The sequence below is a fragment of the Benincasa hispida genome, chromosome 5 (assembly GCF_009727055.1).
Source record: "Benincasa hispida cultivar B227 chromosome 5, ASM972705v1, whole genome shotgun sequence".
NCBI lineage: Eukaryota > Viridiplantae > Streptophyta > Magnoliopsida > Cucurbitales > Cucurbitaceae > Benincasa > Benincasa hispida.
The window spans coordinates 40,367,694-40,383,384 of NC_052353.1; the positions used below are offsets into that span (position 1 = coordinate 40,367,694).

General features: G+C 32.6%; 1 protein-coding gene across 1 annotated transcript; it reads right to left on the reverse strand.

Annotated features, from left to right (window-relative positions):
* Positions 1–2,501: 2,501 nt before the first annotated feature.
* LOC120077336 (GDSL esterase/lipase At2g40250-like) lies at positions 2,502–5,389 on the reverse strand. Its single transcript, XM_039031218.1, has 3 exons — positions 4,745–5,389; positions 3,461–3,734; positions 2,502–2,692 (listed from the first exon to the last, which is right to left on the reverse strand). The coding sequence occupies exons 1-3, from the start codon at positions 5,387–5,389 to the stop codon at positions 2,502–2,504; spliced, it is 1,110 nt and encodes a 369-aa protein (XP_038887146.1).
* Positions 5,390–15,691: the final 10,302 nt, after the last annotated feature.

The window sequence follows — 15,691 nt, forward strand, 5'->3', positions numbered from 1 at the left end:
TGCTTCCAATTTTCCTTTGAGATCAAGAATGTGCACCATGTTTCTAGAAGAAAATCGGGCATTAAGCACACTCCATATTTCTTTTGCTGAATTACAATCAAGCATTTCAGAAAGGTCTTTCGACATAGCTTCCAGAAGCCACGAAACAATCAAACTATCTGGTTTGATCTAGTAAGCATATACAGGATTCATCGTTCTTGTGATAGAAGAGTCAAACTCAGTGGTGATGAATTTCGATGGAGCCTCTATGAGGACTTTACAAGCACAAAGTCGTGCGCAGAACAAATATAAATACCGATGGTCAAGAAAAGGTTATGCTAACTTATTTGAAGAAATGGTAAGAGTCGTCTTTTATGCATATAACTACTTACTGGTGGTTCTTGTCCTTATATGTGTGTCTGCATATGGGAAGGATACAAATTATTTAACTATTTTTGAACTATTTGAGTGTAGAAAAAGGGATCTTCTATTGAAAAAGCTACTCAAATGCACAGAAAAATAAAGATGGAAAACATAGAAGCAGAGGAGGTAGTTTCTCATATGTAAGTTATTGATCTTTGTTTAGTATAACAATATCTCTTAGAACAGTTTGCAATTTGTAATGTATTGTATTTTAGGATGAGTCCTCCAAGGATGTTGATACTAAGCCTAAGGAGCCCATGAATCCTAGTTGTGATTATGTTTTGACTCGAACATCGGAGAAACCGAAGGGAGAAGACGGTTTGAGTAATCCCAGCGCAGGCTTTATTGAGACAACAAAATCTAGTCTTGAACTAGAGAGAATGCAAAAGAATGAAACTGATTAGATGGTCGGAGCGTTATATCGACGCGTTGAGGAGTTGGAAGAGAAAGTACGACAACAAAGTCCAGTTTCCTCCCAATTCCGAGCAATGGCAGTTGTAATGAGCAACATTCAGAAGATGAGGTCTTAGGACCTGTTAATAAGGATTGGAACTTGGAAAAGGTGATCAAATTCTTTCCAATGATTTACAAGTCATTTGAATTAATCTTTCCATGTTTCATCGGCAGGACAATTGAAATGTTAAACTCATGGAAGGATGTTTTGTACAGCCTTCATAAAAAGTAGCTGTTTGAAGACTATGAAGGCATTTACCTTAAACCAATACTTAGTTATTGAAGGGAGTTTTGGTGGGTTCATGAGAGGCTCTTTTCAATGCCACTTTTGAGTATTGTCTTTTGAATCTATTTTGTAGTTGTCTTAGATTCTTATTTGCCTAATTATAGCTAGTTTGGAAAAGATGTTTACCAATGACAAGTCAACATTGTCAAATGGGAAATGTTCTAGTTCACAGCTTGAAAATTTTGTTCTGGTAAAGTTGCCCTTTTTTCACTGGTATTGCATGTATTGTATTTCACTCTAGGGAGGAAACTTCGCAATCAATTTACATTCTTTATTACAATTATCATCGAAAATCATCCAAACATTAATTCTCATACGAGTTTTAACCGACGATTAGAGTATATACATAAATAATTCTAAAATAAAGTTTTGATTAAGAGTCTAAATTGATCTTCAATTTTAAGTTTTATATGAAGCGTGTAAACGGATATAATTACAAAAGTGTGTTCAAATTGATATAATTATTAGTTCATGATTTAAATTGATGTAAACACTCAAGTTTAAGATTTCCGTTTGCTATAGTAATGAAAAACAAACTAAAATGCTACTAAACTCAGACATCAAAAATTAAAATAGTTAAGTTTGAAAACTCAGACATCTTATAAACCAACTTGTTACTAAATCCAACACTGTCCTAAAAGTGTAATTTTTAATTACAAATCTTTGGTTGGGTCTAAAATCTCAATCCAATCGTGAAGGGAATTTTATCTAAATTATGAATCTGTCACTATCTTTACCGTTACTATTTGACCCTAAATGTAACGTAATTTTCAACCATAATCAGATTGAGTACTCTTCATTTCTCAATTAGATTGCACGATTACAGATTCTAAGGTGGGTCCCACAACTCATTACGATTATGAAAAGTAGGTAAATAACAATAAAAGTTATCAATTATGACCCACTTTTTACATTACCATGGATGGATTACCTTTCACCTTGAATAAAGGTGGCCTAAGTTGTTTTTATGACCCGCATTATTTTCACCCTTGACCATATGTTTAATCTTACAAAATATAAAACCAAATAGGTGTCAAATCATCATTTAAATAAAACCTAAGCAATATATAGTTATGTTGCCAAAATTTTTATAATGTTTTTAGAAACTCAATAGACAATGCATCAAAACTTATTATCAAACTAATGCATAATATGCATATATGCATATAACTCAAGAGCAACAGTAGTAAGGAATTTCCATTTAAAACATACCTTTTATTAAACTATGGTATGGCAAAAAAGCTGAATCAAAATCAGTAGCAGAGATAAACCCTAAAAAAAAAGAGTAATGGAGAAAGAAGGAAAATTTTTGAGAAACAATTTTAAAAAATGAAAAAGAAAATTAAAACTAAATAAAAAATTAAGAAAAGTGGGGGAGTAAGGTGGCTGCAGATTGATTGGCAAGAATGGAATAAGCAGCTTGTGTAAGATGAACAGCATCCCAGAATATGAATTTAGAAGCATCATAACATATGGGAGATAGAAAATTGCACATTGGACCCATCTCCATTAACCCACTTCCACAGCACCCTTTACTTGTTTCCTCAAAACCTACCATTTTACACAAAAAAACAAAAAACCAAATTACAAATAAAGTAATTAAAATCAATATGAGATACAATATATTGCAGCTTATTATAAGAAAATACTAAATTATAAAATATACGTCGTTTCAACTTGACCTAATTTTTTTCTAACTACCTTTGTTCTTTCAAAAGATTCAATACTATCCTTGACTTTTTTATACTTGTTTCAGAACTACCTTTTAAGCAAAAAAATCTTTGAATGTTTGAATGAAAAGTCAACATATGGCAAAACCTAGATTGAAAGCCTTCTTGTTGCTCCATGATCGACATAATTTTCTTCTCCATTGTCTATCCAATTTGACCAATTTGGCCAATTTTGCTCTATAACTCCTATTAAAAACAATAAGATGCTTTTGGACGTTTCTTTCATTTTTATCTTGGACTCTGTCATCCTTTTGTCATCCATCTAGTTGTTCGATCACAGTTTGTTACAACCTTGGTAGTTAGTACTCAAGTATTGTTTTTTTTAATTCAAGCAAGTTTTTCCCAATTCACAACACATTATACGACTATACGTATGATACAACAGGTTTTGCCACATTAACTTTACATCCAACATTTTGAAGAATTTTTGTTTCAAGGTAGTAATATAAGAAATGTGTATGAAAGATAAATGACAAGTTCAAGGTTTAATTAGTAATTTAACCTAAAAGGGGGAAAAGGAATTTTTAGAACTTGACACAAAAAAATCATGCTTAAAAGAGAAAAGAAGGGGTTTCTTGAAGTTTCTTACCATATTTAGAAGGATTAGCTACCATGTCCATGATAGGGCCATAAACATCAAGATACACCACTTTAGCTCCCACCAAGCTTGCTTGAAGCTTAAAGGTAAGAGCTTTGAGCTTCTTGTTGTAAGCTTGGCAGTCATTGTTTTGCTTCTTGTTGCAAAGGCGCTGCATCATGTGATCACTTGGAATTAAGCTTCCCATTGTCACTTGCAATGGAAGACACCCAATTGGTGGAACTCCCACCACTACCATCTTTCTTGCTCCTTTCTTGTAAAGCCTCTACAATAATTTTCATTATTCTCATAAATATATTTGAGAATTTTCAGAAAATTAATTAAGTTTCATGAGTTGCTCTTCAAAATGTCTACTTTCTAGAGATTCTTCAAAATTAGGGTTTTCGTTTTCAATATTTAAGTTTGAATCTTTTTTAGTTTTCAGGGGAAAATATACCTTTTTTTCAAAAGAAAACATATGTAAGAGCTTCATTGAGAGACTAGAAAAGTCTCTAATTGAGAAAATAGTAAAAGCATCATAATTACAAAATAGTGCAGAGGTACATAATAGATCGATATCAATCATGTTTTCGGTACTGGACATGTGTCAACCCCCATATATGGTCTTACGACGTTGCGATCCCCACAATGCATTGGCATTCGAAATCAAGATATTGGAAGGCATTTGCCATCTATTTTCATTGTTCAACTCTTTGACAACACAAAAAAACCATTGTTCAGCTTAGAACGTTGTGAGACAGTTCGGTCCATATCCGGTGTGGGCGTCAATTCTGACACAAGGTACTAGGTTTTGTGCCTAGTTTTCTTTTGGTTCCTATGTTTTAAAATTTTATACTTCAGCCCTTAAATTTTGAGTTTAATTTCAATTTAATCAAGTTTCAAAATTTTATAATTTTACCTTTGAGATTTGTTTTTTTTGTTTAATTTGGCCCATAGGATTTCAAGATTGACTCTTTTAACCTCAATTTTCTTTTATATAAATAATTTTGATAGTGACGAAAAGTAAGGAAACTTCATTAATTACAATTCTTTTAATTCTTTTAAATTATTTAATAAATTAACCCTAAAAACATTATTTAGTGAAAAATATATGAGACCAAATTGAAACAAAATTCAAAATATTTTGAAACTTAATAAACTAAAAAAAAAATAAAACTAAGTGTAATATTTTGAAACCTACAAGTATTTTTCATAAAATCAAAATTAACCTAAATTGAATGGAATCACACAAAATTAGGTTTAAAATTGAATGCAACAAATTAAATTAAAAATCACCTGAACGACGGATCGAAGCTTTTGAAGCAAGAAATCATGGTAGCCAGAAACAGAAAACTGCAGCATTCTCGTCGGCAACATATAAAGATTATACAACAAATCATTCGTCCCCACACTAATCACAAACAAACCTTTCTTCACCATTTCTTCTCCCTTTCTTTCCCCCACCATCTTCTTAATCCTCACCATCGCTTCCTCAAAGTAATTCAATTGACTCTCTAAGTCCAAAACATTCGACAAATTCGCCGTCACTTCGTCCAGCCCGGTCCCGGCCGACCCAAAGCTCACTCCGCCGAGTAGGTCGATGTCGGTGAGAGACGAGTCTAGGTACGCTGGCAAGAGGTCGTAGAGTCCGAGGGTGGAGGATATGTAATCGGTGGTTAATTTTCCATCGGAGAATCGGCCGGAGGCCACGTGGTCTGGTAAGGCTCGGCCGTACGGGAGGTGGTCGGCGCGGAGGAGCGTGGCGATGTGGTTGTTGTTTCCTGGATCGACTGTGGAGTCTCCAAAGGCGAATATCGCTCGAATTTGAGATGACGGTGGCGATGACGGTGACGGTGACGGCCATGGAGCTGTGGCTGGGAAGGGGATTTGGAATAGAATAGTTATGGAGAGGGCCAAAACGACGGCATTTCTATGTGACATTGTTGATTAATTTGTTTTCTCTGTTAATGATTTGGTTGAAGAAGAAGATCTTAACTAGGAAAGATTGTGAGAGAGAGTGTTGATATTGATAAATTAGGGTTAATTAGTCTTCATTATTATACTTTGTGAACTTTAAAATTTTTAGTTTAACCCTTGAATTTGATTTTTTTTTTTTTTTTTAATAAATAAACAGCCTTAAAGCAATAAAAAAAATTTAAAAGAAAAACATAAAATAGAAAACATAAGAATTAACATAGAAAAACTCAGATTTGAAGGAAAAACTATGAACCAAAAAAATCTCATNATTGATAAATTAGGGTTAATTAGTCTTCATTATTATACTTTGTGAACTTTAAAATTTTTAGTTTAACCCTTGAATTTGATTTTTTTTTTTTTTTTAATAAATAAACAGCCTTAAAGCAATAAAAAAAATTTAAAAGAAAAACAGATTTATTAACAATTTGCCCTGTTTTTTTATAATGATTTTGTTTCTAAAAATTTTGATTTCAGGTTTGTTTTTCTCAAATTTTGTTTACTGTAACTTTTATATTCATAAACAAAAATTTGTGTTTTTAATTATAGGTAATTAGAAGAAAGGAAACAAAATTTTAAAAACTACTCTTTTTTTTCAAAACTTTCAAAATGTGGTAGAGTGGATAACCTAACAAATTTGGAAGTAGTTTATAATAAGCTTTTAAATCTTTTAAAAGATTTCAAGGGCATGTTTAATAACTATTTTTTTTTTTTCAAAATAAAAGCTTATACTCTATTTCTTTCCCTCATAATTTTCTTGGTTTATTTTTTTAACATTTTAAAAAATCAAGTCAGAATTATTTTTAAAAACTTAGATTTTGAAATTCATACCAACATAATCCTTAAAAAAAGAAAATAACTAAACGACAAAAAAATTAAAATAGTAAACATAAGTATAATTCAGTCGACATGAATTTGTCTTGAAATATGAGATTAGATCTCATCAATTCACATATTAAAATGTAGTTTTTATGAGTATATTTATAAAAACCAAACTTATGGTTTTTCTTTCACCACTTTTAATATTGGTTTTCATTTTCTAAATAAGCATTTGGATTCCTAACTAAAATTTAAAGATTATTTAAAAACTTAATTTTTTAAATTATAAAACAAATGCACAACCTAATCTTTTTCATTTCCATTTTCTATTTAGAGAATATTCAAACAATTAAAAGTAGATTATAATGAAAGTTTAGATTTTAAATTTTAAAATATATAATATGTTTTTCAAGTTTTCTAGAGTAAGAGAAAAAATAATGTTTAAATTAAAACATTAGATTAAGTTCAAGTATGATGTAGTCTTTAAAACTAATGATAAAAATAAGATACCTGAAAAAAATTCAAAAATAAAGTGGCTAAAGAAGAAACTTTTGACGAAAATAAGGTTGTTTTAATGTACACGAGTTTCATTAATCTAGTGACCGATAGACGGCTGCCTTGTCATAATACTTGTGGACCGGGTCCATGAGTGAAAACCATAATTGTGGACTCCGTCCATGAGTTAGATTTTTTTTCCCTCTTTTTATCTTAAATGAACTTTTTTTTTCTTTTTTCTTTTTTCTTTTTTCTTTTTTTTTTTTTTTTTGTTTCATTAGTTTCATTGATTAGACTTAATGTCTCTCAAGATTAAATGTAATTTCATTAGTTCATTTATTTTACGATAAAAGTTCATATGAACAAAAAGATTTGAATTACAAGTCAGTGACACGGTGTTCTTCTTTGTGGACATTGCCCATGAGGAGGTACAGACACTTTAAAATATTGTTGATGATGAATTTGAAGGAACGATGAAATTTAGCAGCAAAAGCAAGATCGTCCAAATTTCGATTTTTACACATAATCAAAATTTACAAAACATAATTATGCATTTAAACAAGAAAATTACAGCATGCTTCTCTAGAAGGAATTAGGAAAGAATTAAAACCTTACCCTTGAAGAGCAACTTCTTCACGTATTCTCTCGATTCGTTCACGAACTCTCCATCTGGAACTTGATCTCCAAAAACTGAAATCTCATATGGCCGCCACCACAAGAGACCCTCATGTATTCTCCTTAGGATATGAGAATAAGTAGGAATGATGAGCTCTGCTAAGAATTTGGGAAGAGGGAAAGGATTTTGAGAGGGAGAAGAAAAACTATTTTTCTTCTCTGTATGTTCTTTGGGAGTAAATTACAGAGAGAATCCTAGCCTTCAGAGATAAGGGGAAGAAGACTAAAGAAAACGAACTACCCATAACTCCCTCCTTTATTAAATTAAAACTATTTTAATTTAATTAAAAAATATATAATTATATAATAATCACTTTATTATATAATAGATATATATATATTATACCATATGTTATATCAAATATAACACATAACCTATCATTTTTTATATTGTATCAAATATAATATAACCTATGGTTTTTATTTCTCTTAGCCATTCATGGTGTTTAGTATAAATCACTTTTATAGTAAATTTATTTATATGAATCTCATCCATACAAGTAGTATTTAAATCACATTCAAATATTTAATTCCTCTCAAAATAAACATTATAATGTATCAAATACATTATATTAATTATATCATAGTTAATTCACTCAATTAATTTGAACAATTCAAATTAAACCAAAATTAATTCTCAATAATCTATGTTGAGCTATAGAGAGACTTTATGGACCTGTAGATCGAAGCTCTGGTACTTAGATAATTAATTAAATTACCCAGCATCCATTAACTGTCAGTCATGTACTCTTCTCACTATAGATATACTTCTGTGAATATAACCAATCAACAGTGCGATGATCCTTCACAAATCGCTCGTAAGTACAGTTGGGCAAAAATTACCGTTTTACCCCTGGTAGTTACATCTAACATCTTAAGTACCACCGATCCCTCTAATAAATAATAAGTCATAGTCTAATTATGACCAAGTTCTTCTCGGGCCAAGAGAGGGTGTGACCACAATGTTCAAACCCCAAAATCAGCCCTTAAGGGAACAATTTATCTATTTACCCCAGCATTAGGAAAGGAATGAATTTCGTCTTGTGTAGCTATATTCCCAAGTCCTCAATCAAATGAATCCCCAAAATGAAATGCATATTGAGTCAGCAATCTAGCCACTCTCACCCATACAAATCAAAGGACAACCTTCATAGGCAGGAATTCACAATCCACTCAGGATTCAGGTCATGTTACCTATGTCATTCTAGTGAAATGTAAGTCTCTATTATTATTGACGTTATATAATGAGACTAGTCATTTTGTGGTCCGGTATTTTACAAACTCCTTTATATAGAATATCCCCGCTTGCATGTCTAATACATGAATGATCATGATCAAATCATTTATAGCATTTTACAATACTTGTAACATCTACATAGCGGGTTTTATCTATAGATTCATCAGGATAAGGTGGTACCCAACTTTATCCATCTACTACAGACCGTTTAGATTATCATTTAAACATTATCCACCCATATGTCTCTATTGGGGTTGATGCCCTAAATCTCGTAAGGTCCTATAGTTTGTAAACCTTGTATGAATAAACTTGTAAATGATTTAGAATATATGATTTTTATTCACTTTGTCTATGAAATATGTGATATTTTAGTTGCATTAACCACAAACCAATAACTAACATCCAAGGTTATCATTGTATCCATAGATTTATCAGGATAAGGTACCCAATCTTATCCATCTACTACAGACCGTTTAGGTTATCATTTAAACATTATCCACCCGTATGTCTCTGTTGGGGTTGATGCCCTAAATCTCGTAGGGTCCTATAGTTGTAAACCTTGTATGAATAAACTTGTAAATGATTTAGAATATATAATTTTTATTCACTTTGTCTATGAAATATGTGATATTTTAGTTGCATTAACCACAAACTAATAAATTAACATCTAAGGTTATCATTGTATCCATAGATTCATCAGGATAAGGTACCCACCTTAATCACATCTACTACAGACCGTTTAGGTTATTCATTTAAACATTATCCACCCGTATGTTCTCTGTCGAGGTTGATGCCCTAAATCTCGTAAGTTCTATAGTTTGTAAACCTTGTATGAACATACTTGTAAATGATTTATAATATATGATATTTTATTCACTTTGTCTATGAAAATATTGTGATATTGTAGTTGTATTAACCACAAACCAATAAACTAACATCCAAGATTATTGTTGTATCTATAGATTTATTAGGATAAGGTACCCAACCTTATCCATTCTACTACAGACCGTTTAGGTTATCATTTAAACATTATCCACCCGTATGTCTCTGTCGAGGTTGATGCCCTAAAATCTCGTAAGTTCTATAGTTGTAAACCTTGTATGGAACATACTTGTAAGTGATTTATAATATATGATAATTTTATTCACTTTGTCTATGAAATATGTTGATATTGTAGTTGTATTAACCACAAACCAATAAACTAACATCCAAGATTATTGTTGTATCTATAGATTTATTAGGATAAGGTACCCAACCTTATCCATCCACTACAGACCGTTTAGGTTATCATTTAAACTAATCTACCTGTATATCTCTATGTTGGGGTTGATGCCCTAATCTCGTAGGTTTTTTATAGTTTGTAAACCTTATATGAACAAACTTGTAAGTGATTTATAATATATGATATTTTATTCACTTTGTCTATGAAATATGTGATATTTTAGTTGCATTAACCACACACCAATAAACTAACATCCATGGTTATCGTTATAACTTAAACATTATGTGGAGACATACAGGTGGATCATGTTTAGGTGATAACCTAAATGATCTGTAGTATTTGAGTAAGGCTGGATATCTTATCTTGGTGACACTACGAATATGGCCCGCTTTGTAGGTGTTACAATTGTTGTAAAGTGCTACAAATTATCTGATTCTGATCATTCATATATTAGACATGCAAGCGGGGATATTCTATACAAAGAAGTTTGTATAAGACCGAACCACAAAATATTTAATCTCATTATATAACACCATTCATAATAAAGACTTTCATTTCACTAGAATGACCATAGGTAACATGACCTTAATCCTGAATGAGTTGTGAACTTCTCCCTATGAGGGCGGTCTTTTGATTTGTATGGGTGAGAATGGCCAGATCACCGACTCAACAAGCCTACTATTTTCGGGATTCGTCCGATTGGGGAGCTGAGAACTCAGTTACACAATATGGAATTCACTCCTTCCCCAAAGCAAGGGTAAGTAGATAAATTGCTCCCTTAAGGGCTGATTCCGGGTCTTGAATAATGTGGCGCCACACCCTCTCTTGGCTTGAGAGGGGTTTAGTCATAATAGGACTATGATCTATTGTTCATTAGAGGGATCAGTGGTACTTAAGAAGTTAGATGTAACTACAGGGGGAAACGATAATTTGGCCCAGCTGTAATTACGAGCAATTTGTGAATGGTCATCGTATTATTGATTGGTTATATCCAATGGACATAGAAATATATCTATAGTGTGAAGAGTGCAGCTATCAGTCTTTAGTGGAGTGTCCGATAGTTAACGGATGATGAATAATATAATTAAAGAGTTTAATTAATTATTCACGTACCGTTGGAGCTTCAAGCTACAGGTCCATAAGATCCCCTTGGTAGCTCAAAAGGATTTAGTTGAGAATCAGTTTTTGGGTTAATTTGAATTGTTCAAATTAATAAAAGGGAATTTAATTATATATGATATAATTAAAGTGATTCGATTATATATTATATAATTGACATAATATATTTGATACATTATAGTTTAATTGGAAGAATAAATATTTGAATGTGATTCAAATATATCTTTTATGAATGAGATTCATAGTTGTTAAATTTAATATAAGTATGATTTACATTAAGTGCCATAAAATAGAGAAAAAGAACTATAATTTATATTGTATATGATGCAATATTAAAACTATAGGTTATAAATATAATATGATTGATAAGTTGGTTATCATATTTATTTATATTATTTATAATCTCTCCTTACTAAAATAGTCAGAACCCACAACTCCTGGGATATCACCCCGAGCATACCAAAGGTTTTAAGTGGTGGTGTCTTCCTTTTTGGTTCGTGAGATTCTTGAAAAAAGTCTTCAAGTTTGTTGTTGTGTTCGATTTTGTTGATAGTTCGATAGGGCCTTTACGAAAAGAAGTGTTCTTCAAGAGTATAATCTCTTGAATCCTATTTCTTGTTTAAAAAACATGTTGTAATTTTAATTAGAATGCATAAACTGTATGCTTACTGTAATTTTGTGTTTTCAATTTAAATGGAATTTGAACGATCCGCTTCCGCTCATGGATCTCTTTATAAACGAGTTCCTTCGGTCTCTACATACATATTTATACATAAAAATAACCTAAGATCTTAGTTTATTGGATTAAGTGTATGCTCATGTTTCTTGACCAAGACTTTAGAAAAACTTGCCAAGATGTAGGCTTGAGCCTTCTCATTTGCCCTTGTCCATCGCTCGTATGCCTCTCGAACATTTCGAGCGGCATTAGAAGCTGGAATAGGAGGACAAGCCTCCATGAGAGCGAACATGAGATCCTCGATGATCAGGATCGTCGTGATCATGCGTTTTCATGTTGCGAAATTATCACCAGTAAGTTTTTCGGTGCTTAATAATGCCAACGTGGTTGTTGCCATATTGGAAACGTTGTTGAAAATACGAACAAAAATTTTATTAGTTATTTTATTAATAAAAATTTGTTTATATAATGTTTACAAACTACGAGAATACTAGAGAGATTTAGGACACCAATCCCAACAATCTCCCACTTGTCCTAAAGCTTAGGGATTATGATGTACAATACAAATAAAGTACAAAATACAATAAACTAGAGCATACCCAGTAACATCTCCCACTTGTCCTAGACAAAATGTTGCATGTCCTGTAGACCTAGACTTTCTAGATTACCCTCGAACACTTCAGCCATGAGAGCCTTTATAAACGGATCAACAACATTGTGCTCCGAAGCAATCTTCATGACAATCACGTCACCTCGATGCACAATCTCTCGAATCAAGTGATATTTTCACCCTATGTGTTTGCCTCTTCTATGACTCTTAGGTTCCTTATGATTTGCCACAGGACCACTATTATCACAATAAAGTTTGATGGGCAAAGATATATTTGGAATAACTTCCAAATCAGTAAGGAACTTCTTAAGCCAAACAGCCTCTTTAGCAGCTTCACAAGCAGCTACATATTTGGCTTCCATAATGGAGTCTACAATGCATCCTTACTTGATGCTTTGTCAAACTGTAGCTTCTCCATTCAGAGTAAGCATTGACCCTGATGTGGATTTTCGAGAATCCCAATCAATCTGAAAGTCAAAATTTGTGTATCCTATAAGGATCAAATCCTTATCTCCATACACAAGCATATAATCCCTCATTCTCCGAAGGTACTATAGGATTGTTTTGACCTCTATCCAGTGATCTAATCCTGGATTGGATTGATATCGATTGACTATCCCTACTACATAGCAAATGTCAGGTCTGATATATAACATTGCATACATAAGGCTACCAACAACCGATGCATAGGGAATTCGTCTTAAAGAGTCTTAGAAAACTACTCCTTAGACAATACAATTCCATGCCTAAAAGGTAATGAACCCCTTTTTGGAATTGTGTATCGAATATCTGACAAGCATCTTGTCAATATACGATGCCTGAGACAAGTCCAACCTTTTGTTCTTACGATCCCTAATGATCGGATCCCTAGAACAAACTGCGTCTCTCCCAAATCTTTCATTTGGAATTGGTGGCTAACCATTTCTTTACATCAATCAGAAAACCTATATTATTCCCAATGACTAAGATATCATCCACGTGTAGCACGAGAAAAGTTGTTGAGTTATTGATGATTTTCTTGTAAACACAAGGCTCGTCAACATTCTGATCAAAGTCATAAGATTTGATCCCAGTATCAAATCTTATATTCCAAGATTGAAATGCTTGTTTCAGTCCATAAATGAATCAATTAAGCTTGCAAACCTTTTGCTTTTTATTTTGTTCAATGAATACTTCTGGTTGATTCATGTAGATGGTCTCTTCAAGATTACCATTCAAAAAGGTAGTCTTAACGTCTATTTTCCATATTTTATAATCATAATATATGGCTATAGACAAGAGAATTCTAATAGACTTTAACATGACAACAGGTGAGAAAGTTTGTTTATAGTTCACTCCCTCAAATAGGGTATAACCATTTTCCACAAGTCTAGCTTTAAAGGTCTGTACCTTTCCATCTACACCTCTTTTTTCTCTTGTAGATCCATTTACAACCTATAGGTTTTACCCCATCAGGATGATCTACAAGCTCCCAGACAGAATTAAAGTACATAGACTCCATTTTTTTATTCATGGCTTTAATCCATTCATCCTTGTCAACATCTTCCACTGTTTGTTTATAAGACAATGGATCCTCAACACCATCATCGACTATGATGTCTTGGGCTTCTGTTAAACCCATGTAGCTTACAGGTGGGTTCATAACCCTCCCACTACGTCAAGGCAATCTCAACTCTTGAGATGAATGTGTATGACTAGACAAACCCACATCAACAACTTTTATTGATGTATCAGCCCCTTCAACAACCCTTGTTGAAGTATCAATAGATTCATTAGAAATTTCACTTAAAATAATTTTGCTTCGTGGCTTATGATCCCTCTTGTGGTCTTCTTCCAAGAAGGTAGTGTTTGTTGACACAAACACTCTATTCTCATTTGGATAAAAAAAGTACCCACCTTTCATTTAATTTGGGTAGCCTACAAATAGGCATACTTTTGAACGAGGTTCCAACTTTTTGGGGTTTACCATTAGCACATGGGTTGGACATCCCCAAATTCTGAAGGTGTTTTAGAAACACTCTTGGAGGGAACTTTTTTCAAAATATAAACAATAGTCTCTACTGCATATCCCCAAAACGAGTCAGGAAGTTTAGCATAGCTCATCATAGACCAAACCATGTTCAACAGAGTTCTGTTTCTCCTTTCCGATACACTATTCTGTTAGGGTGTGCTGGGGGCTGAGAGTTGAGACATAATTCCATGTTCTATCACATAGTTTTGGAATCTTAAGTTCATATACTCTCCACCACGATCACATCATAGAGTTTTTATCTTTTTATCTAACAAGTTTTCAACTTTAGTCTTATACTTCTTGAACTTTTCAAGTGCTTCAGACTTATGTTGCATTAGGTATAGATCCGCATATCTAGAATAATCATCTATGAGAAAGATGAAATATTCATATCGTCCTCTTGCTTTTACATTCATCGGACCACAGAGGTTTAAATGTATAAGCTCCAAGGTTTCTTTGGCTCTATAACCTTTTCCAGTATAAGGTCGTTTTGTTATTTTTGCCTTCAAGGCATGACTCACATACAGGTAAAGAGTTTTTTTATAAACCATTTAGAAGACCACTTTTCACCAATCTCTTAATCCTATTGAGATTGATGTGACCTAACCTTAGATGTCAAAGATGGGCATTTTCTTTAGGAGAAACTCTCGGTCTTTTAATAGTTGTTGCCATTTTGAATATTTCAATATTTAGCACGGCTTTTGTAACTAACGACCTTAGTACATATAAGTTACTTTCCATTGAACCAATGCCTAGTTCCATTCCATTTTTAAAAAATAAACACTTTATTTTCATAAAAAGATAGGGAATACTTTTGTTGAATCAGAAAAGAAATAGAAATTAATTTCATCTTGATATGAGGAACTACATATATATCATCTAATAACATATATCGTTTCCTGTTCGAAAATAACTTAAGTCTGCCTACAGCAACAGCTAAAACGACCTCACCAGTACCGACTCTGAGAGTCATCTCTTTAGCTACTGATTATCTCCAAGAATTAAATCCCTGATAGGAAGAGCATATGTGATTAGTAGCTCATAAATCAACTATCCAGGCGGAATCATCATTCTCTACTAGGCACGTCTCCAAGACAAATAAATCAGATTTATTTTCTTCAGAGTTCTTCTTTTCTGGAGAGTAGTAGGATCAACTCCATAACTCATATTATAAACTCCAAGTTTCATCTTAGAGGACAATCCTCGTTGATTAACTTCACTAGATTTAGCAACATTTGCTTTTTCTATTTGTCCTTTGACATTCAATCTGGATTGGAGTTTATCTAAGGAGCTGACATTATTGGTTTCGTCATCATCAACCCCACATTGCTTAAATTGTGAGAACTCTTGTTCAAACAAATTTTGCATTGATTGTATGATCTGATGTGCAGTGACCAAGCTTTTA

Excerpts from the sequence above, each read along its gene's own strand:
- LOC120077336 (XM_039031218.1), bottom strand. The coding sequence starts at position 5,389 with ATGTCACATAGAAATGCCGTCGTTTTGGCCCTCTCCATAACTATTCTA. Across the intron at positions 3,735-4,744 it reads AGCTTCGATCCGTCGTTCAG|AGGCTTTACAAGAAAGGAGC; the intron begins GTGATTTTTAAT and ends AAATTATTGTAG. Across the intron at positions 2,693-3,460 it reads AGCTAATCCTTCTAAATATG|GTTTTGAGGAAACAAGTAAA; the intron begins GTAAGAAACTTC and ends GTAAAATGGTAG.